A 22550-nucleotide genomic window follows, 5' to 3' on the forward strand; every position below is an offset into this window, starting at 1 on the left:
TCTGGGTTGAGGTGCAATACCCCTGTAGCAGCCGAATCCTCAGGGTGCTACATATGCATCCTACGACTTGTAGGTTTTGAATTAAAGGGATATTCTTATCTCCAAGAACCTATTCTAAGTGGTGTAATAAAAGAAATACCATCAAATACCTCCAATTAGAAATGTAGCATAGTTCTTCTGATTCGCTATGTCACTTACCCTATATGCAGGGCATTGCAGTAGCTTGGGTATCCATGTTTATAACCAATAACTAAACTGTCACTATATGAGTGATCATAACCAGCGATACTTAAGCTACTGCAATGCCCTGCACATAGGGTAAGCAACATAGAGAATCAGAAAAACTGTACTACATTTCTAATTGGAGGTATTTGATGATATTACTATTACACCACCAAATATTAGGAAAGGATCTTGGAAATGGGAAGACCCCTTTAAGTTTCAAAGTCAGTACAGAAGCATTGCTCAGCAAGACACTTTTCTTTGCAAAGATTTAAAGAAGACCTGTCGGCAGCTCAAGTGGCCTGTGTTTTTATTTTATTCTCACTGCTCATTTGAGAATTTAGCTTCCCGTTTATAAACCCACCATATGCTTCCAGAGTTCTGGCCCTTCTTATTTAGTGGTCATTTTTAAGGTTTTTCCCAAGTGGACATTGCTCACAGGGTAAGTATGTTGAGCAACCTAAAGACATGGTCCCAGAAAACCCCATCAACAATGCCCCCTTGGTAAAGACCTAAACAATTAGCAGCAAAGAGACCTGTCAGCAGCATTTCACTGTGGGTAGGGTTTTCAGCTTTGTTCCATCCCCTCTGCCTTGTCTGGGTGTCTTTTTCTCATTTAAAATTTTGCACAGCGGGCAGTGCTTACGCAAATGAATCTGATGATGGGGTTCAGTAAAATGGTGACAGTGGCACTGAGCAATCTACGCATGCGCAGCCGCCAATTTCCTGAAGACTTCCAAGCGCCACTCGTGGTCAGGACGGCGCTGGTGTGAAATTTTGAAGAAGAGACACCCAGACACAGACCCTACCCACAGGCCCACCCCGACGCACGAAGGTATGAATACAAGGAAACTTCAAACAATGATTTAAAAAATCTACAAAACAGATTTCTTCACATGAGGTATCATTTTAATCACTATGACAGCGCCAATATGGCCCTGTTTGTACTTTACTTAGTAAAATGCTGCTGACAGGTTCCCTTTAAGTAAAAAGACCCATATTTCAAACCATATGGTAGATAAAAAAAAAAAAACTCAGGAGAGCATCAGGATACAAAACAAGTGACAAAAATGCCACTTTTGACTTGGTGACGTGGGAATTCCCATTGAAAGAGGACATCTTGTTCATTTAGGTTATTACCCACAGGATATGCCACATAGTAGAGGAGGGTCCCACATCTCCAGTGTCAGCAGCATGCATGCATCAGGGACCACTATACAAGTCAGATAAGTGTCTTGTTGTTGGAACCCTCATCCACTATGCATTTATGGCATGTCTCAAGGTCCAAGATATGCCCAAAAAGGTGGGAAAACCCCTGCAAAACATTTTTTGAGCTCATGTTCATTCAATGCATAAAATCTAAAAAAAAAAAAAAAAAAAAAAAAAAAAAGTGTATATTGATGCTCTGCAGAATGCTAGACATTTTTATTAGGATTTAGGGTGACAATCCAAGCCTAATCTCCTGACCAAATTATTTTAGTGAACAACATATCTTTAGATAAATGTTGTAAACGCATGTTTGTTACTGGCCAAAACTAGCAACAAAACCATTGCACAGAAATTCTACAAGCATTTGGTGATTGAGTGTACAGAAAGATTTCAACCTTTATAAAGCTTTTGCAATGTTGAAATTGTGACTTAAGGCAGTCATGAGTGTTCTTGGAATTACAGCATTAGGTAATGCAACACATGCTCCGACAGAGGACGTGCACCTTTACACTAACTATAGATAGGAAGTAAGATGATCCAATACTTAATAAAAAGGCTCCTGGGTGAGCGAGGATTACAGTAAAACTGAAACCAGATAATGTATCTTCACAGGTAGGGAATTACCCCATCAAGTGTTACTCAATGTCAAAGTACCTAACCAAGCCCTTAGTGTAATCCTGCTATACAGTTTACAGCGGAGATCATTCCATAAATAAACACAAATGATCAGTCAATGAGCTAATCACACGTATATGGGAAAAGAGATGGTGACACAATTAAAGGCACCGTCACCAGGTACAAAAGATCAGCAGATTTCTGTCTATGCACAGTGTACACAGAAATCTGCCAATCAGTGGTGTGTGCGGGGTTATACAGAGCTCAGCATTCAGAGAACTGCTAGATCTGCAGCAGAGAAAACTGATTTTATCAAAGCTAGCAGCCCAGTAACTGATATGTCACTGAAATCAGGATCTCTCACCCTACATATTGCTTCTCTCAGATGGGGTAGCAAAAAAACAGATTGCCTTTACCAGGGAGACATTCTTTGCTTAAATATGTAATCAGCCTTTAAAGATTACTAGAAGATTCAGCAACTGTACGTACATCTCTACTAATATGCCAAATAACTATGAATTTGCCACCTGGTGATTGCACATATATGTACAGTACAGACCAAAAGTTTGGACACGCCTTCTCATTTAAAGATTTTTCTGTATTTTCATAACTTTGAAAATTGTACATTCACACTGAAGGCATCAAAACTATGAATTAACACATGTGGAATTATATACTTAACATAAAAGTGTGAAACAACAGAAAATATGTCTTATATTCTAGGTTCTTCACAGTAGCCACCTTTTGCTTTGATGACTGCTTTGCACACTCTTGGCATTCTCTTGATGAGCTTCAAGAGGTAGTCACTGGAAATGGTCTTCACTTCACAGGTGTGCCCTGTCAGGTTTAATAAGTGGGATTTCTTGCCTTTTAAATTAGGTTGGGACCATCAGTTGTGTTATGCAGAAGTCAGGTGGATACACAGCTGATAGTCCTACTGAATAGACTGTTAGAATTTGTATTATGGCAAGAAAAAAGCAGCCAAGTAAAGAAAAACGAGTGGCCATCATTACTTAAAGAAATGAAGGTCAGTCAGTCCGAAAAATTGGGAAAACTTTGAAAGTGTCCCCAAGTGCAGTTGCAAAAACCATCAAGCGCTACAAAGAAACTGACTCACATGAGGACCCCATCCAGGAAAGGAAGACCAAGAGTCATCTCTGCTTCTGAGGATAAGTTTATCAGAGTCACCATCCTCAGAAATCGCAGGTTAACAGCAGCTCAGATTAGAGACCAGGTCAATGCCACACAGAATTCTAGCAGCAGACACATCTCTTCAACAACTGTTAAGAGGAGACTTTGTGCAGCAGGCCTTCATGGTAAAATAGCTGCTAGGAAACCACTGCTAAAAACAGGCAACAAGCAGAAGAGACTTGTTTGGGCTAAAGAACGCAAGGAATGGACATTAGACCAGTGGAAATCTGTGCTTTGGTCTGATTAGTCCAAATTTGAGATCTTTAGTTCCAACCACCGTGTCTTTGTGCAGCGCAGAAAAGGTGAACGGATGAACTCTACATGCCTGGTTCCCACCGTGAATCATGGAGGAGGTGGTGTGATGGTGTGTGGGTGCTTTGCTGGTGACACTGTTGGGGTTTTATTCAAAATTGAAGGCATACTGAACCAGCATGGCTACCACAGCAGCTTGCAGCGGCATGCTATTCCATCCAGTTTGCGTTTAGTTGGACCATCATTTATTTTTCAACAGGACAATGACCCCAAACACACCTCCAGGCTGTGTAAGGGCTATTTGACCAAAAAGGAGAGTGATGGGGTGCTAAGCCAGATGACCTGGCCTCCACAGTCACCAGACCTGAACCCAATCGAGATGGTTTGGGGTGAGTTGGACCGCAGAGTGAAGGCAAAAAGGTCATCAAGTGCTAAGCATCTCTGGGAACTCCTTCAAGATTGTCGGAAGACCATTTCCGGTGACTACCTCTTGAAGCTCATCAAGAGAATGCCAAGAGTGTGCAAAGCAGTCATCAAAGCAAAAGGTGGCTACTTTGAAGAACCCAGGATACAAGACATATTTTCAGTTGTTTCACACTTTTTTGTTAAGTCTATAATTCCACATGTGTTAATTCATAGTTTTGATGCCTTCAGTGTGAATGTACAATTTTCATAGTCATGAAAATACAGAAAAATCTTTAAATGAGAAGGTGTGTCCAAACTTTTGGTCTGTACTGTATGTACATACGTACACACACTAACGTTCAAAAGTTTGGGGTCACCCAGACAATTCTGTGCTTTCCATGAAAACTCATACTTTTATTTATCAAATGAGTTGTAAAATGATTAGAAAATATAGTACTGACATAGACAAGGCTAGAAATAGTGATTTTTATTAGAAAGAATAATTTTCTCCTTCAAACTTTGTTTACGTCAAAGAATGCTCCCTTTGCAGCAATTCCAGCATTGCAGACCTTTGGCATTGTAGCTGTTAATTTGCTGAGGTAATCTTGAGAAATTTCACCCCATGCTTCCTGAAGCCCCTCCCACAAGTTGGATTGGCTTGATGGGCACTTTTTGTGCACCATACGGTCAAGCTGCTCCGACAACAGCTCAATGAGGTTGAGATCTGGTGACTGCGCTGGCCACTCCATTATAGATAGAATACCAGCTGCCTACTTCTTCCCTAAATAGTTCATGAATAATTTGGAGGTGTGTTTTGGGTCATTGTCCTGTTGTAGGATGAAATTGGCTCCAATCAAGGGCAGTCCACAGGGTATGGCATGGCATTGCAAAATGGAGAGATAGCCTTCCTTATTCAAAATCCCATTTACCTTGTACAAATCTCCCACTTTACCAGCACCAAAGCAACCCCAGACCATCACGTTACCTCCACCATGCTTGACAGATGGCGTCAGGCACTCTTCCAGCATCTTTTCAGTTCTGCGTCTCACAAATGTTCTTCTGTGTGATCCAAACACCTCAAACTTTGATTCGTCTGTCCATAAAACTTTTTTCCAATCTTTCTCTGTCCAATATCTGTGTTCTTTTGCCCATATTAATCTTTTCCTTTTGTTAGCCAGTCTCCGATATGGCTTTTTCTTTGCCACTTTGCCCTAAAGGCCAGCATCCCGGAGTCGCCGATTCACTGTAGACATTGACACTGATGTTTTGCCTGTACTATTTAATGAAGCTGCCAGTTGAGGAGCTGTGAGGCGTTGATTTCTCAAACTAGAGACTCTAATGTACTTGTCTTGTTGCTCAGTTGTGCAGCGGGGCTTCCCACTTCTCTTTCTACTCAGGTTAGAGCCCGTTTGTGCTCTCCTCTGAAGGGAGTAGTACACACCGTTGTAGGAAATCTTCAGTTTCTTGGCAATTTCTCAAATGGAATAGACTTCATTTCTAAGAACAAGAATAGACTGTCGAGTTTCACATGAGTTCTTTTTTTCTGGCCATTTTGAGAGTTTCATAGAACAAACAAATGTTATACCACAGATTCTCAACTAGCTCAAAGGAATGTCAATTTTATGGATAGGGAATCAATGTAAAAGTAGTGGACAACTTAAATACTTCAGAAAAAAACTGTTTAAAGTGGAAGGCATATTTCAAAAAGATTCTTGCAGATTTCTTGTTTCCCCCAAGATTCTAAAAAAAACAAGAATTTAAGTGTTTTTGACAAGTTTTTATTCAGACAGGCTTCTTTGTAAGAATTAAGAAATTACTCCCATCTTCTTAGATTGATAAAATGATAAGCAACTTTGAAAGTGTACCTATTAAAATTCATCTCCTTTCTCAAAGAACAAAGTGATTTTCTATTTTATTGTTGAATGCGCACAAGCTCTTTCTATCCGAGCTTGGAAGCACTAGAATGAAGCTGCCCAAGATCGTCGGAGGACGCTCTTTGCAGCAATAATGCCATTGGTCCAAGCTTTTAATCAAGCAGGAGCGCAGTACAGCCTCTCAGCCAGCATAAAATTAGGAGGCTAGGGAACAACAAGCTGCAGAAAGAAGGTCATTGGACAAACCCATTAAAAACATTTAAGAAAAAAAAAAAAACACGGGAAAATGCATGAAAAATAAAAGCCATACCTAAAGCAAGCCAAGTAGTGAAAAATGGCAATGACCTTAAAAATGCACAAAAATTGCTGAAAAAAAAAAAGGCACCAAGAACATACTGTTTTAAGCACACATACAATGTTCCTATTGACTCACAGTTAACATTTAAGCGGCTTTTTTTTTTTTGACTAAAGACATTGCAATGGAAACTAGTTGCAAAAAAAAAAAACATTTTATTGTACCTTTAGGGAATTCTCATTCTAGACCAAGTTAGTGGGTTTACTTCTACATATTCACAATATAACTTTCCTACCTTCTGTACAAGGTACACACTAGTGGCTCTTTCACTTGCCACTAAATCGAGAGCGTTCCCTTCATCAACAAAATAGCTCACGTCTGCAATATGGACTCCAATTTCAAAGTTACCTGTATTAAAAAAAAAAATACAAAAAATAAATAGATTAAATAAGATGTATAACTATATGCAGTTTAACCCCCAAGAAGGGGTTTTCGTACCAGTTTAAACACTAGTTTAACACTGAACAAATTGCTTCATCTTAACACTGTTAGGCTGTGTGCCCACTATGCGTTTTTAAGCGTTTCCGCAGCGGCAATTCTGCTGCAGAAACGCTTAAACGCTTGGTAGAAGGCCTGCCATGTTCCCCAATGATAATCCACATGCGCTGTGCACATGTTGCGGAAATTTCCGCTGCGGGTTATCATTGTGAAAAAAACGCAGCACTACCAATTATTTTGCGGAATCGCAGCGTTTTCGCCACCATTGACTTGCATTGGAACGCATGGAATCTGCATGACTGCATCTGTACATGCAGAATCCAAGCGTTTCAATGTGCGGATGGTACCCGGGTCTGGAGGAGAGGAGACTCTCCTCCGGACCCGGGTACCATAGAACCTGTAAAAAAAAAAAAGAATAAAATAAAAAATAAATATTACATTTACCTTCTGATGGCCCCCGGTGTGCTTGTCTTCACTTGCCGGCAGATCTCGGTGGACTGAAGGACCTGTGCTGACGTCATTTAGTCATGTGACGGCAGGTCCTTCAGTGTAGTGTACCGCGAGCTGCCGGCAAGCCGAGACGCATGGAATCAAGACTGCGGGACCCATCAGAAGGCAAGTATAGATTTATTTTTTTATTTTTTTAACATTCTTTATGGTCACATGATATAAATCCATGCTGTTTGCATGGATTTATATAGTGTGACCAAGTTGTCAAGCACTTTCCAAGTGATGCTAAAATCTCTTGGAAAGCGCTTGTCAACCCGCATGCGGAAATGCATCAAGTGTGGGGAAAGATGCAGGTGCAGGGACAGGGGGTTAAACAATAATGATTGGAATATTCAACTCAAATATGAACACATTTTCATTCTAATTTTTTACTGATGTTCTGGATTCTCTATAGTTGTCCTCATGCACTTGTGTAGAAATTCCAACCATCTGCACCTTTTTTTTTTTTATACATATTTTAAAAATAACCTGGGCAATAATAAAACTAACAAAATCACACACCACCTATCGTGATACAATGTAAACAAAATAGAGGAGTACCCAAAAACCTTACAATAGGTGCGATTAAAAGCAGAAAGACAGCCCACACTATACACCCAACCAACATGGTACATTTTGCTGGAATACAGTTCGTATAATAAAGCAGGGATTGCATATAGTGATAAAGGCTCAATAGTCTAAAATGACCTCGCCTGAGGTATTCGGAGAATTAGTTTGACAGCTCAAAGATCCCTCATCAATGGCAATTTGAATTGTGTCATACTCTAAAAGTTCATAGCTTTTGTTTACTGCCGACAGACCTGTATAAAAGGCTCATTTTTTGCAGGACGAGCTGTATTTTAAAATAGCACAAAACCAGTAGAAATGGTCAGCACTCCGTTCTGATAAAGGTGGTGCATATGGAAAAATCTGAATATTCATCAATGACGTAAAATCACGGCACTCACATATGTTTTCAATGCTTCTTTAATGGACAACCACAGAAGATGTTTCAGCCCATCCAGAGCTTTTTACTTCATTGATGAGGATTTTAAAATAGAACTTTGGTGTATGTTATTTTTGATCACTTTTTATTCATTCTTATTATGGAGGGGAGGTTCCTTCAAAAATACAGAAATTTTAGCAGGTTTCCCCTCCACGACCCCAAGTTTCACAAAGCTAGATAAACTTAGTTCAAGTTGTTCCAAGTATGGCAATAACTATTTGTACTTCCTTTTCCTTAAAATTGTTTCCACTGTTTAATACTTCAATGGAAAAAATATTTTCCCTTAAAACTATTTAGTAATTTTTTTTTCCCTTTTTTGCTTAGTCCCAGTACAGGACTTGAACATCTAATGTTCTGATATAATACACACTATAACACTACTGTATTGCAATGTAAATACATGTCCGCTTCCTATGGACAGTTTTTTAAACCCCCGCTTCTGCAGCTGGCAGACCCAGAGACCATGTGTAACCTAAGCGTTCTCTCAGGTCACCAGCATTCGCTTCAGCTGCTATAATGGGCACACCTTGGGTCACATCACCTTTCTGGGAAGCAAATTTTGTAAAGATCTATGCAGAATACTACAGAATTTGTTTGGCCTTTACTGAAGAAATAATTTAGGTCTATGATGGCTTAAACTAAAATATTTCTGAATTGTATCTTGACAGCCATAGAACTAGAAAACCAATGGTGTAGGACAAAAGAAAACAAATTTACGCAGACTGTCAAAACTATTGAACTGGAAGATTACAAATGCTGCATAGTCTGAAGCAGCTGATAATATCATATCTCATCATTTATGAGAAATAGCACTTGGTCAATGGAGGAAAAACTAAGTCCATATTGCATAGGACGCGTGCCCTTCTAACCTCTTCCTTGCTTCATAAGGTGCAGGTCCCCCGGCAGCACTGAACTGCTAAGCTCGTGTCAGCACTACTCAGAAACCTAATTTAATAAGCCCAGTGTTATCCGCCTTAACTTTAAAAGCTGGGTTATACAACCGACAAACTGAGAACGATCTCATGACATGAGATAACAGGAGCAGGCAGCCAATCCAAACAAACTGTAAGAAAGTTCAGGATATCCCCCACGGTGGGGAGCCTTTAGCAGACCCCTTGAGATCCCCAACTCTTTAATGGAAGCCCCAAGTAAATATTTGGTTACATATATTTACATAATGTAAGCGGTCAGAACCCAGGACGGGATGGCTACGCCTGAAATTTAATGAAAAAAAAAAAAAAGGAGAGGACACAATTTTTGTTTCCGTGTGTAAGATTAACTATTTTAGAAAAAAAAAAAACCCACAACAATCAGCTATATCAAAGATTTCTAGCAGTGTATCTGGATCCCACACATCCGAGTTGCACACAATCTCCATAATGAGACAGGACTATAAAAAGTACTGAAAGTAAAGAAGACCACCCTACAACCCATATTTAAACGGAACATACGGTATAATTGCAAATTAGGAAACTAGAATAATTAAATTATTTTGACATTAAAAGAAAGGCAGATAGTTATAAAGGACGTCCGGTCTTCTGATAAAAGTATGGTATTTACACACATTTGGCCACGTGCTGGCTAGATGTGCGAGACAGAGCAAGTCTAGTCTGAATGTATCCAGAAGTAAGCAAATGTATTACTTACAGTCACATGATCGCCTGCTCTCACCGGCAACACCGGAGAATCCTGACAGCATGTGGTGCACACGCTGTAAGGATTCAAGAGTCTGCAGTAACAATGACTGTAAACTTCCATCAGAAGACTAGATAACCCCTTCTTACTCCAACTTAAAGTAGTACTTCAGTATTTTTTTTATTCATTCTATAACTATTACCCAAAATATTCTGCTATGATTACTTTATTGTTACTTTATTACCTGTATACATAAACTTACACAAAAACAAAATAAGACAAGTATTCTCTGAGCGATATGTGTATGTAGTCTAGTCTGTGTGCTATAGCAGTCTTCTCCAGTATCCAGTGCCGTTCTACTCCTCTTTTCAGTTAAGTCACCACAATGTAGACTATCTGGCTTACTCTGTGAGCTGGAAGACTCTTTTACAGAGTGAGCCTCGTTCTGACACTCCATAGGCTTACAATTTAAATGCCACCTTCAGGTCACGCTGAGCACAGTGTGACCCGGAGAGTCTGAAGAGCAGTGATGTCACTGAGAAAAGGAGAAGAACAGCACTGGATCCTGGGGAAGGTGGCGGTAGGTGAATATATTAATACACTCACCCTATAGTACAGCCACATGTTTAGGGTGAAAAAAAGTTAATGGGGTGGTTCTTCACGTGGTCTGTGCCTTAATGAATACTCTACCTTAGCCACTCAAGACTGGCATGCGTTGTGCCAGTCTTAACGAATTGACTTTTAAGTGTTTTAGACGCTGCCTCCATTTGGCAGAAACTGATGCTTAATCGAACATGCAGATTTGGTGCTTGGTGCACCCTTGGCATGGCTAAGAGGCTCAAAGTACTGGCCTGCCCACTGGTTTACCATGTCTCAGCCTCCATCATTGGTGGCTGAAAGCACTGACTTGACACCAAGGATGCACACAGAAGCTTAATTAGTATATTGCATTAAACGTCTAATCACTGCAACCATTCCGCATCTCATCCACTTCGCTTTAACTAGAATATGCTGGTTTTTTTTTTTTACACATGCCAGTAGAATAATAGCATACACGCACCATGAGAATTTAGCCTAAGGCTGGAATAATATATCTGTTTTATGGTGAGAGTATGGACCTCTATGCATAAACTGGCCCCAGATCTTCTGACCCCGTACTCAACAGTCTCATATATACCTTGTGGAAGCGTGAATTCAGTGTAAAGGAGTGAATTTTACATGGGTTACATCCCTTACAAGGCTGTGTGCTTAGTAGATTCTACTATATACTGTCAGTTTGGGATGACTAACACCTGAAGAGCTGGCTAATTAAGTTTTTTTTTTATTGTGAAGCCTTTTTATTCTTTTTTTTCTATTGTCAGATTCCAGGAAACATTTTTACATCAATGTAGCTATATAAAAGCTTGTTTAATGCCAAATTAAATGTAGCCGTCAGTGTCATCATTTAGTGGTGCATATAGTTTACTACCTGTTCAAACTGAGGAGAATAAACAAACAAACTACAATTAGTGTTTTAAGTTTTACATTTTATGCTATTAACATGCCGCTGAAACAAATGCTATTTTTATTTTATACAGCGGTACCAAATTCATTGTTTTTTGAATTTTTATACAATACACTGTAAAAAAATTGTTCGTCGCCATATTCTGAGACAAGATGCAGTTTTCAGTGGAAACCTGTTTTGTTGCAAATTACTGATCGTTTTAACACTTTTTGTGAGGTTGAACAAAAAAAAATGTTTTTCTGTAGACTGCTGAATGAGGGCTTATTTTCAAAAGACAAATCTGTATAATTTTTAGGGTTCATACAACTTTAAATTCTTGTTTTGCTGGATGAGCAAAAAATCAGCAATTCTGTCTTTTTTTGTATTGATTCCTAAAGGCATTCACTGTACAGGATAATAAAAACAGGGCAGCACGGTGGCTCAGTGGGTAGTCCTGTAGCTTTGTAGCGCTGGGGTCCTGGGTTCAAATCCCAAAAGGACATCTGCAAGGAGTTTGTATGATCTCCCAGTTTTTCATGGGTTTTCTCCAGGAACTCCCCCACGACAGCACACCGGAGAAATACCCAAGAGTAATTTAGGGAGGGACAATAGTCTGGAGGACTTTTCTCCCAAAGGCTAAATCTTTAACAGACATTAGATGTAGTCTGTAATGTCTGGATAACATATGGACCGAGGACCAGGTAGCAGCTTTGCAAATCTGCTTGATGGAAGCGCTGGCTTTCTCAGCCTAGGAGACAGATACTGCTCTAGTGGAGTGAGCTGTGAGCTTCTCTGCAGGTGGAAGGTTCTGGATGCTTCAGTGATTGCTCTCTTGATACAGTTGGCAATCATGGATTTGTAAGTTTTCTTCCCTTTATTCTGGCCTTGAGGCTGGACGAATAGGTTTTGGTCTCTTCTCCACTCTTGCGTTTCCTGGAGATAATGCAGGACCACTCTCCTAATGTCCAGAGCGTGGAATTCTTCTTTCTCATTTGTCGGATTCTGACAGAAGGAGGGAAGAATTATTTCCTGAGATCTGTGGAACTCAGACCACTTTAAGTAGAAATGAAGGATCTAGATGAATAAGACAATCCTCTAGGATTCTCAGGTTCGTTAATTGAAAGAGCCTATAGTTCGCCCACTCTTCTAACCATGGTTATGGCTACAAGGAAGGCTGTCTTCAAAGAAAGTCTGTCAGGCTCTTATAGATAAGGGTTCAAAGGGTGAAAGTGTCAGTCCTTTGAGAACATTAAGGTCCCTGGGGAGAATTAGGAGTGAATGAGAGAAGCTGCTGTTATAAATCTCTTCACTCAGTGATGTTCGGCTAGGCTCTGGTCAAAGTAGGCACTCAATGCTGCTACTTGACTAAGTGTACTGGGTTTGAGACCCTTGTCTACGCCCTCCTGTAGAAAATCCAAAATCTGGGCAATGTTCGGCTGACTTGGGTCTGGATGTTTAGGCGCATTCCACGATATAAAGGTCTGCCAGATCTTAAAATATATGGCGACTGACTTCCTACCGTTCTGGAGAGTTCTAATGATTATCTGAAAGGCCCTTGGTCTTTAAGATTGAAAATTCAGTAGCCAAGCAGCCAGGTGTAGGCTCTTGGGGTCCAGGTGATGAATTGGCCCCTGGTGAAGAAGATCTCTGATAGGAGGAAGGACTAGAGGACCAAATCTCTATACTCAGGCTGGTTAGAGTGCAGAACCAGCTTATTTTCGTCCATAAAGGTGCTATTAGGATTCCCCTGGTTCTCTCGGATCTTATTTTCTGCAGTGTTCTCCACAGAATTTGAACCGGAGGGAAGGAGTATGCCCACTTAAATCTCCATTAATGAGCAAATATGTGTACACAAAGGCAGGCATCGTATGGATTTAAGGAGAAAAACTGAGGTACCTTCGCACTCTAATATCCCACGAAGAGATCCACCTCTGGATGGCCCCATCTTCTGGTTAGTATTTGGAAAAGCTCTGGGTTTAGACATTCCCCTGGGTGAATCTCTGTCCTGCTGAGGAAGTCAGCCTGGACACTGATTGAACCCTTTATGTGGAGGGTAGACAGGGAAAGAAGGTGTTCTTCGGCCCGGGAGAATATTGACTTATGTCAATATTAAGAGAAGGTTGACTTAAGTCCTCGTGTCTTGTGCTTCCTTGGTGATGGAGATGAGCTACTGTAGCCCTATTGTCTGAGTGAATCTTTACATGGGAATTCTAGATCAGAGATCTTGGCGATCCGAGGACTTCTTATATAGCTTTCAGTTCTCTGAAGTTGGAAGATTGTTGACTGACCTCTCTTGACCAGAGTTCCTGGAATAATTCTTGGGAGAGCATAGCTCTCCATCCCCTTCTGCTGGCATCTACTTTTATGGTGATCACAGGGTCCTGGATCCAAGGGACCCGACCTGCTCATATTCCTTGGGCTGAGCCACCAGGATACAGAGGTTCTTACTTGCGGTGGTATAGGTATTTTATTTTTTTAGGGACTCCGGAGATCTATCCCAATTTGCCAGAATGTGGGTCTGTAACGTTCTAGTTTGTGCTTGGGCCCAAGCCACCATCTGGATGCAGGATGTCATGGAGCTGAGGACTGACATGGCACTCCTCACTGACACCAATCTTCTGCTTCGCAGCATGTGCACCCTTGATCTTAACACGATCCGTTTGTTTCGACAAAAAGGATGTCTGGTTGTGGGAATCCAACAGAACCCCCAGGAACGTTTTTGTTGTGGAGGGAACCATATCTGATTTTTTGTGGTTCACTAACCAACCCAGGGATGACAGGATCTGGGTTGCCAACTGCAAATGCTCCTGGAGTAACAGTATTGAGGGGGCCACTAGCAGGAAGTCATTGAGGTATGGAATTATGCAAACATCCTGACTTCTGATGTACGCCATGACCTCTGCTATGATTTTTCGTGAAGATCCGTGGTGCAGACAATATTCCGTTCGGAAGAACATTAAACTGGTAGTATACTGTTCGTTCTCCCTGGGCAACCGCGAATCTCAGAAACTTCTGATAGGTCGGGTGAATAGGGACGTGAAAATTAGTGTTGAGCGAATTTGTTTGGCATTTCAAATTCGGGTTCGTGTTCGCGGTTCCGGCTTGTTTGCGCCCAAAAAAAATTGGCTCCGTCCACGAACATCCCTGTTTTGCCACACTGTCATGTAGAAATGCCGAATTTGAAATGCCAAACATATTCGCTTAACACTAGTGATGTCCCCTGAGGACAGTAGGCTTCCTAGACCGGTTGTTAATGAGGATTGCAGTTCTGGAGAGGAGAGCTGCGTTGGTCTTACCCTCTGTTGGGGAAAGGAAGAAAACTATTTTTACTCCTGTTTCGACCGATTTTAGGGTCCATGGGTCTGTGCATATTTTGCGCCATTGAGGATGAAATCTCGAGATGCGACCCCTACTGTCTTGGCATCATGACATGCTCCGACGCTGGCCCTGGGAGAGAAAGATTTCTACCCCGTCCCCCTTTCGGATAGCTCCGCCGGCCTGACTTCCCTTTTCCTCTATACTGAGGAGTCTGCTTGTGGGAAAGTCGAAGGCATCTTTTCTTCGAGCTTTTAGGTTCAGGTAGGCTTTCTTTTTATCGGAGGCCTTCTCCATTAGGTCGTCCAGAGCTGGCCCGAACATGTACTTCCCATTAAAAGGGTGCATAACCTCATTTTTGGCGTTACGTCCCCACTCCAGGATTTCAACCAAAGTTCATGTCTCACAGAGTTGGATAGGCCAGATGACCTTGCTGCTATCCTTACTGATTAAGCAGATGCATCTGCTAGAAATCCCACTGTTTTCTGGAGAAGAGGAAAAGATTTCAATGTCCTCTCTGGGAGTACCTGAGGCCAGAAGTTCTTCCACCTGACTTAGCCAGCAAGATATCGACTGTGAAATGCACGTGTAGACGGCATTTATGTTCAGCAGTGGTGCTGATTTTTCCCAGGACTTTAATAGTCCATCCATCTTGTGCTCCAAGGTGTCTTTCAGCTGGGAGGAATCCAGCAAAGTCGTTTTCTTGGCCCCCCTGTGCATCTAGAAGTCTATTTTTGGAACTTCAGACCAGAATTCTGTTGTCTCATCATCCACCGGGAACCGGTTTATTGGCTCCGAGGGAGTGTTCAGCCTCTCTTCCGCGAAATCTCACTCCTCTAGTACAAGGTCTCGAATATTTTTGTGTATGGGAAAAAAAATTTCTTGAGCTCAGACCTCCGAACATTTCTTACTGTACTGTCTGGGAAGTTCTTTCTTCCTCTACTTCCATGGCTCTCCTTACCTCCATAAGGTGCTCTTCAATGTTCTCAGAGAAGACATAATTAGTGATGAGTGAGAGTGTTCTGTTAACCTTTTGGGTGAGCATGCTCGGGTGCTCGCCAAGTATTTGCAGCGTGCTTGAATGTTATGTTTAAGTCTCTCCATGTGAATGATTTGCGACTGTTTGACAGCTTTAATACATGTGAAGAATGCCTAAGAAATAGGCACTCCGCACATGTATTAAAGCTGTCAGTCACAAATCATGCACACGGAGTGACTTAAACATAACATTCGAGCGCGCAGAAGATGCTCGCAAAACACCAGAACATGCTCGCTCATCACTAGAAATCATAGGACAGGGCTTAGCTCGCCCTCCCCTGGAATAGACATTTCTTCCTGAGAATTTCTGTCCTTTCCTCTTCCAGGCTAATCTTCCATTTTTTGGTGCTGGGAGAGTACTGGAGGAGGGTGTGGGCTGGTGATAAAAAGGCTAGAGGAGATTTGATCTGCTGGCGGACTATTCCCTTGATCTCTTCCATTATAGAAAGTTGTTCTTCCCTGATGAGCTTCTCCGTACATTCTTTACATAAGGGTTTCTTATGGGAAGAAGCCTGTTTCTTTGTGCAGAAAGCACATCTACGTGAGGTCTTAGATCTACTTCCATGTGTCCCCCTGAAAGAAAAGGGAGAAGAAATAAGGAACTATAATATTTAATTCCTGCACTCTGGATATGGACTTCCAGTGCCACATACTTACTGGGACTGAAGCGGTGCTGGGCTCTGCAGATGGAGATCGGGAAGACCCTGATCCTTCCATGACAACACACAGAATTGGTTCTACCTTCATGTGTCTTCTTATCCGGGGCTCTTGTATGGGTGACCAGATACAGCGCCCCCTCCTCTCACTAGAGGGGCTCCTCCCCCTGCTTTCCAGATGAAAGCTGTTGCGATCATCAGCGGTCATTGCCGCCACCTCCTGTAGTACTTTGCGATGCGTTCCAGTTTGTGTAAAGCAGATTTTCCGGAAGTGACTTCACCCACCACCCGACATCACTTACAGCGCCATTCTGATGCGTGCGTCCCTGCGTGAAGCACTGGAACCATGTTGGAGACTGGCGCGTCTCCCCCTGAGGGGAGGACGAGGAGATGAGCCGGAGAGCTCAGGGAGGCCTCCGGCCCGAAGAACCCCCAAACCTTTCCCAAGGGTGCGGACTGGGGAGGAGTCCCGAGTCCACCGAGGAGACTGAAGCAGCATCTGGGGAGGGAAGGTAGGCCCACTCAGTCGCCTGCTGCCCGGCTATAGTTTCTTTTCCTTCCAGGTGCCTGCCTCTGGTGCAGCACACATTCGGATGACCCTGATAGGGACAGGAAAAAACACTGGAGGTAGGATGTGGGAGGGGCTATTTAACCTCTTCATGTTTCCTGTCCCTATTAGGATGAGGATACATCCTCCAGTGTGCTGTCGTGGGGGGGGGGGGGGGGGGGGTTAGAGAAAAAAGGGCTATATCCCTTAAGAATAGGAGATAAAGATAGTAGACAACGCTTAGTGTAGGAACAATTGCCATCAAATTATGTGTGTAACAAGATGACAACAGTAAACAGAATTGGGGTGTGGTATCAAAGAATAGTTTCCCCTATAACAGGTTCATCAGAAGTTGATAATGGGGTCCTAAATAAAATGTACGCTATACAGGGCATCCAGAGTCCCACGTGGAATGCATATGATGCAGCAGTGTTCTACAGTGTCCATCAGAGAAGAATCTTTCTGTGGATAGAAGGAGTAGACTCATGGATAGTGTTGTGGATAGACCCACTTCTGTTGGACACCACTGAATCTTTTGCACTCCACATGGGACTCAGATTGCCTGGATGCCTTGACATAGCATCCATTCTATTTAGGACCCCAACAGTAGGTCCTGATGAACCTTTCATGGGGGAAACTTGTGGAGCAAAAAGTGAAATGAACTTCCTTATATGTGGTTTATATATGTGTCTCATATTTATTAGTCCTCTATGCTGGCTTGAGCATGCAATCCTATGATTGCTTAGGTAATACAGTGCTTCAGCTCATCCTGTCAAGTCTGACTGGCAGGTTGTGGTATGACAGATTAGTTCACTGTACTGCAAAAATCATTAACCCTTATCCTGCGGGATAGTATGATTATGGCTACAACAAATTTAGAGGGTTTTTAAGTTTTATTACTTTTGCACAATATACACTACTTACACCGTATAACAAAATAGGATGTTATCCCCTTCACGAGATATGACGTACATTTACATCATATCAACTCTCTGGCTCTGATGCGGGCTGCTGGACTTTCCCAGCTGATGATGGCTGATTTAATCAGGCATCATGTGTCTAACAGCCGTGGGTGGAGCAGAGCACCGTTCACGGCTGTTGACCTGTTAAATCTCTGACTATGGCATTTAACATGGTTCAACAGGGGGGCGCGTCATCGTGACATGATCACGAGGCGCTGATAAGTTGCCATGACAGCCGGAGGTCTGCTGTAGACCTCCGTGCTTGTCATGACGATTCTCCTGTGAAACCCAGTATGTAGCTGGCCTTCATTGTCTGATTGCTTATGCTATACATAGCAATGCATCAGCTATCGCAACTTCAAGTCGTCTAAGGGAGCTATTAAATAGAGTAAAAATTCAAAAAAATTTGTAAAAATATGAAGAAAAAAAAAAAAAACAAGTTCAAATCACATCCCGGTTGCCCCATTAAAAATAGAACTAAAAAAAAAAAGAGAACCCTACACATTTGGTATCACTGCATTCATAAAAGTCTGATCAAAATCTAAAGCAAATTAATCAGATTAGTAAATGGCGTAACAAGAAAAAAAATCAAAACGCAAGAATTACTTTTTTTTAGCAGTCGCGACATTGCAATAAGAGGCGATAAAAACATTGCATCTATCCTAAAATTATATCCGTAAAAACATCAGCTCATGGCGCAAAAAAATAAGCTATCCTACGAGACTACTCCGAAAACTGAAAGCGGTACGGGTCTTGGAAAATGGGGACACAAAAGGTTATTTTATTTTGTTTGCTTTTTACAAATATCCAAAAAAATGTTTCACACCATAAAAATGGGAAAAAAATATACACGTTTGGTATTTGCATAATCATACCAACATGGAGAATCATATTGCCATATCATTTTTAGGGTATGTGCACACGATCAGTGTTCGCTGCGGATTGGATGCACAACACTTGCACTGCGTGCAATCCACAGCAGCCAGATGTTACAGCATAGTAGATGGGATTTATACAAAGCCCATGCCCACTATGCGTCTGCGGCACACCCGCGGAGATGGACATGCGGCGCGTCTTCACAGACCGCAGCATGTCTATTTCTCTTGCGGAGACACTGGTCACCGCAAGAGAAATTCTACCACTGCAATGTATAGGATGCGGTGGACGCAGGTGAACCTGCATGTGTTCAATGAACACATGCGGATTCACCTGTGTGCAGCGCTTTGGAAGCAGCATCAGTATGCTGTGTTCAAAGCGCTGCCAAAGGATCGTGTGCACATAAACTTACCGTATAGTGTAGATGGTAAAAATAAAAAAAACAATTGTGGAATTGCACTTTTTTTTGCAATTTCAACGCATTTGGATTTTTTTCCTGCTTTCCAGTGCATCACATGATAAAATGGAGTCATTCAAAAGTACAACTCGTCCCGCAAAAAGCAAGCAAGGAAAAATAAAGTTATGGCTCTTGGAATACGGGGAGGAAAAAACGAAAACACAGAAAATTGCCCGGGGCTGAAGAGGTAAAAATGTTTAAAAGTTTAGAAATTTCATTTATTGCAAAGAAATTCACAAAAAATTTTCCCTATTCATTAAAGTGTATTATTAAGATGCAAGTTTTTATTCATTTACAAAAAGAAGTCAACAGAAAGTAAACATTTTCTTATAAAAGTGTTCAATAAACTATCAGACAATCAAGTGGAATCAAAAGTACAAGCGTGTATATAGAAACCTGGGTGTACATGTAGGTTACGTTTCCTAACTCACAGACATGCATAGCTGACACGGTTACAATCTGTCTATGAAAGGATTAGGAGAACACACAGACTGACTCTTCAGGGGTATAATTCCAATTTGGCCATTGGCCAAATTCCACGTCACATAATGTAGCTGTCAAGTGATGTCATGTCACCGGCATCCCTTTGTATTGAAAGCAAGCATCTGGGGTGCAGCACATAAAGAATGACATCACTGAGCGGACTGCATTAGAGGCATCAGCAGCAGATGGAACCGAACATAAAAAGCAAGCGACTTTCAAACAAACAGTGCTGACTCTGCTTTTTCCCCTTATATTGGTAGCCTGGCAGGTTCTTCGGCTCACCCCGCAGCTGGCACAAAAGGCACACTTCATCTCCAAGTTCCTCCAGTACAGCTGCCTGAGCCTGGTGGAAGAAATCTCAAAGCTGCGTTATTTCTTTCTCCTCCTCCTTTGGTGCACTTTTACTTTAGACAAATTGAATAATTATCTAAATCAATTATATCCACTTAAGGTACACTTCTGGATTAGATTAAGATCATTTACCACTAAGGGTAGCCATATACATTATATCAAGACATTCTTAAAAGGGTTTTGCTGGAATTTATTGATTATTTTTTTTTAAACATTATCAATGTCACATAGGTGGGAATCTGACTCCAACATTCACACAGATCAGCAGATACAAGGGGCCATGGCACACCATTCCCCTGCTTCGGACACAGCTTGCAGTACCATTCAGTGCCACTATATCATGTAACTGTACCACTTTCCAATGCACTAAGGACCTTTAATCAGCTGATCTGTGAGGATGCTGGAGTTGGACTGGAAATTCATCTGAAATTGATAAACTACCCTAAGGAGTACTGAAATCATTGAAAAAAAAGGAAATTATCACCTACATTTGTTACTAAATAAAACCAGATGGTGAAACACTTTTTAAAGCACCACTCCAGCGCGATTTTATTTTTCAGCAATGGAGTGGTGCCACTAATTTAAGTTCCCTGACCTTAGTGTTATACTTATCAGCCGCTGTCTTCAGCTGTTCCCAGCTCCGGTACTGCTCCGCCAACTTGTGACCGCAACTTCTGAGTGACCGTAAATCAGAGGTAACTATCACAAACTCTCAAATGTAAGTTTATAAGGGTCTTGTACTGGCCTCGGTTCTGTCTCTTATAGATTTACATTGAGGAGTGACCTCTGGCTCGCCCAGCACAGACTGGCACGATTTAGCAGGTCCAGCAAAAGAAAACCGAAGCAACGCAGATAACACCTGAACACAGTGGCTGGTGAGTATAATTACTAGGGGCAGGGCGCTTAGATTAAATACGCTGGAGCGATGCTTAAATCTGCTTTTAATTTCTGACTGTAGAGGTTTTTTTATTTTTATATTCTTGTTTCTGTACATGATTATAAGTAGGCCATGTTGCCTGGGCTATTAACAGCACTCAGATATTAGCTTTCCAGCAGCCAAATCAACCCATAGAAAATCTGGAGATGATAAAAGAAAAACTCTCCCGAAGAAGTAAATGTTCCATGTGAGGAAGTCATTGTGCAAGGAAGAAGACGTGAGCCGTGTCCATTATTTAATGTGAAGGGTGGAAACTTTGTTATCCAAAAGAGTTTCTACCTTTTATTTTAATGCGTTCTATAATAATTAGAGCACGGCTAAAAACTGATCTTTACACCACACGAAAGGAAGAGTTAGGCCAGTTTAGTAGCAATCCAGGCTTCCACCCCTCCCCTCCCCACTTTACATTCTGTTATAGGAGAGAGCAGTGTTTGGACCAGAGGCATGACCATGCAACTTGTACAAACTTTTAATCTTCAGATGTGCACCACCCTCAGCAACTCGGAAGCCGGGAGCTAGACGAGCAGCGCGCGCCGGGAGCTAGACGAGCAGCGCGCGCCGGGAGCTAGACGAGCAGCGCGCGCCGGGAGCTAGACGAGCAGCGCGCGCCGGGAGCTAGACGAGCAGCGCGCGCCGGGAGCTAGACGAGCAGCGCGCGCCGGGAGCTAGACGAGCAGCGCGCGCCGGGAGCTAGACGAGCAGCGCGCGCCGGGAGCTAGACGAGCAGCGCGCGCCGGGAGCTAGACGAGCAGCGCGCGCCGGGAGCTAGACGAGCAGCGCGCGCCAGGAGCTAGACGAGCAGCGCGCGCCAGGAGCTAGACGAGCAGCGCGCGCCAGGAGCTAGACGAGCAGCGCGCGCCAGGAGCTAGACGAGCAGCGCGCGCCAGGAGCTAGACGAGCAGCGCGCGCCAGGAGCTAGACGAGCAGCGCGCGCCAGGAGCTAGACGAGCAGCGCGCGCCAGGAGCTAGACGAGCAGCGCGCGCCAGGAGCTAGACGAGCAGCGCGCGCCAGGAGCTAGACGAGCAGCGCGCGCCAGGAGCTAGACGAGCAGCGCGCGCCAGGAGCTAGACGAGCAGCGCGCGCCAGGAGCTAGACGAGCAGCGCGCGCCAGGAGCTAGACGAGCAGCGCGCGCCAGGAGCTAGACGAGCAGCGCGCGCCAGGAGCTAGACGAGCAGCGCGCGCCAGGAGCTAGACGAGCAGCGCGCGCCAGGAGCTAGACGAGCAGCGCGCGCCAGGAGCTAGACGAGCAGCGCGCTCCAGGAGCTAGACGAGCAGCGCGCTCCAGGAGCTAGACGAGCAGCGCGCTCCAGGAGCTAGACGAGCAGCGCGCTCCAGGAGCTAGACGAGCAGCGCGCTCCAGGAGCTAGACGAGCAGCGCGCTCCAGGAGCTAGACGAGCAGCGCGCTCCAGCAGATAAAGGGTATGTTCACAAGTGGAGAGATTTTTTTTGCATACTGTAAGTAGCGTATTTTCAGCCTGAAGTATGCAGCATTTGCCAGCACGAGCATAATGAGATTTCTGAAGTCTCTTATACAAGCTGCTTATTTTCATGAGTATTTTGACCACTGCTGTGCCTTTGCCAAGAGGCTCTGCATGTCAATTCTTTCACCTAAATGAATGCGTGAAAAACCAAAGTAAATACGTGTATTGTATGTAGAATTTTTCCTGCCGCCACACTGGTTTGTGATACAGAAAAAAAAAACTGCAAATACGACACTTGTGTACATACCCTAATCAATTTCTGCTTTCTGA

At 42.9% G+C, this 22550-nt stretch overlaps 1 protein-coding gene across 4 annotated transcripts in view; it reads right to left on the bottom strand.

Annotated features, from left to right (window-relative positions):
- The window catches only part of DIS3L2 (DIS3 like 3'-5' exoribonuclease 2), a 366019-nt gene that overhangs the window by 113163 nt on the left and 230306 nt on the right, over positions 1–22550 (bottom strand). For all 4 annotated transcript variants that reach the window (XM_073675255.1, XM_073675258.1, XM_073675259.1 and 1 more), the window contains one exon: positions 6359–6471. In XM_073675255.1, coding sequence (XP_073531356.1) covers positions 6359–6471 — 113 coding nt within the window. The remainder of the gene's footprint in view (positions 1–6358; positions 6472–22550) is intronic.

Source organism: Phyllobates terribilis, unplaced genomic scaffold (genome assembly GCF_046119375.1).
Source record: "Phyllobates terribilis strain yellow unplaced genomic scaffold, ASM4611937v1 Scaffold_3__8_contigs__length_932513732, whole genome shotgun sequence".
In the NCBI taxonomy this organism is placed as follows: domain Eukaryota; kingdom Metazoa; phylum Chordata; class Amphibia; order Anura; family Dendrobatidae; genus Phyllobates; species Phyllobates terribilis.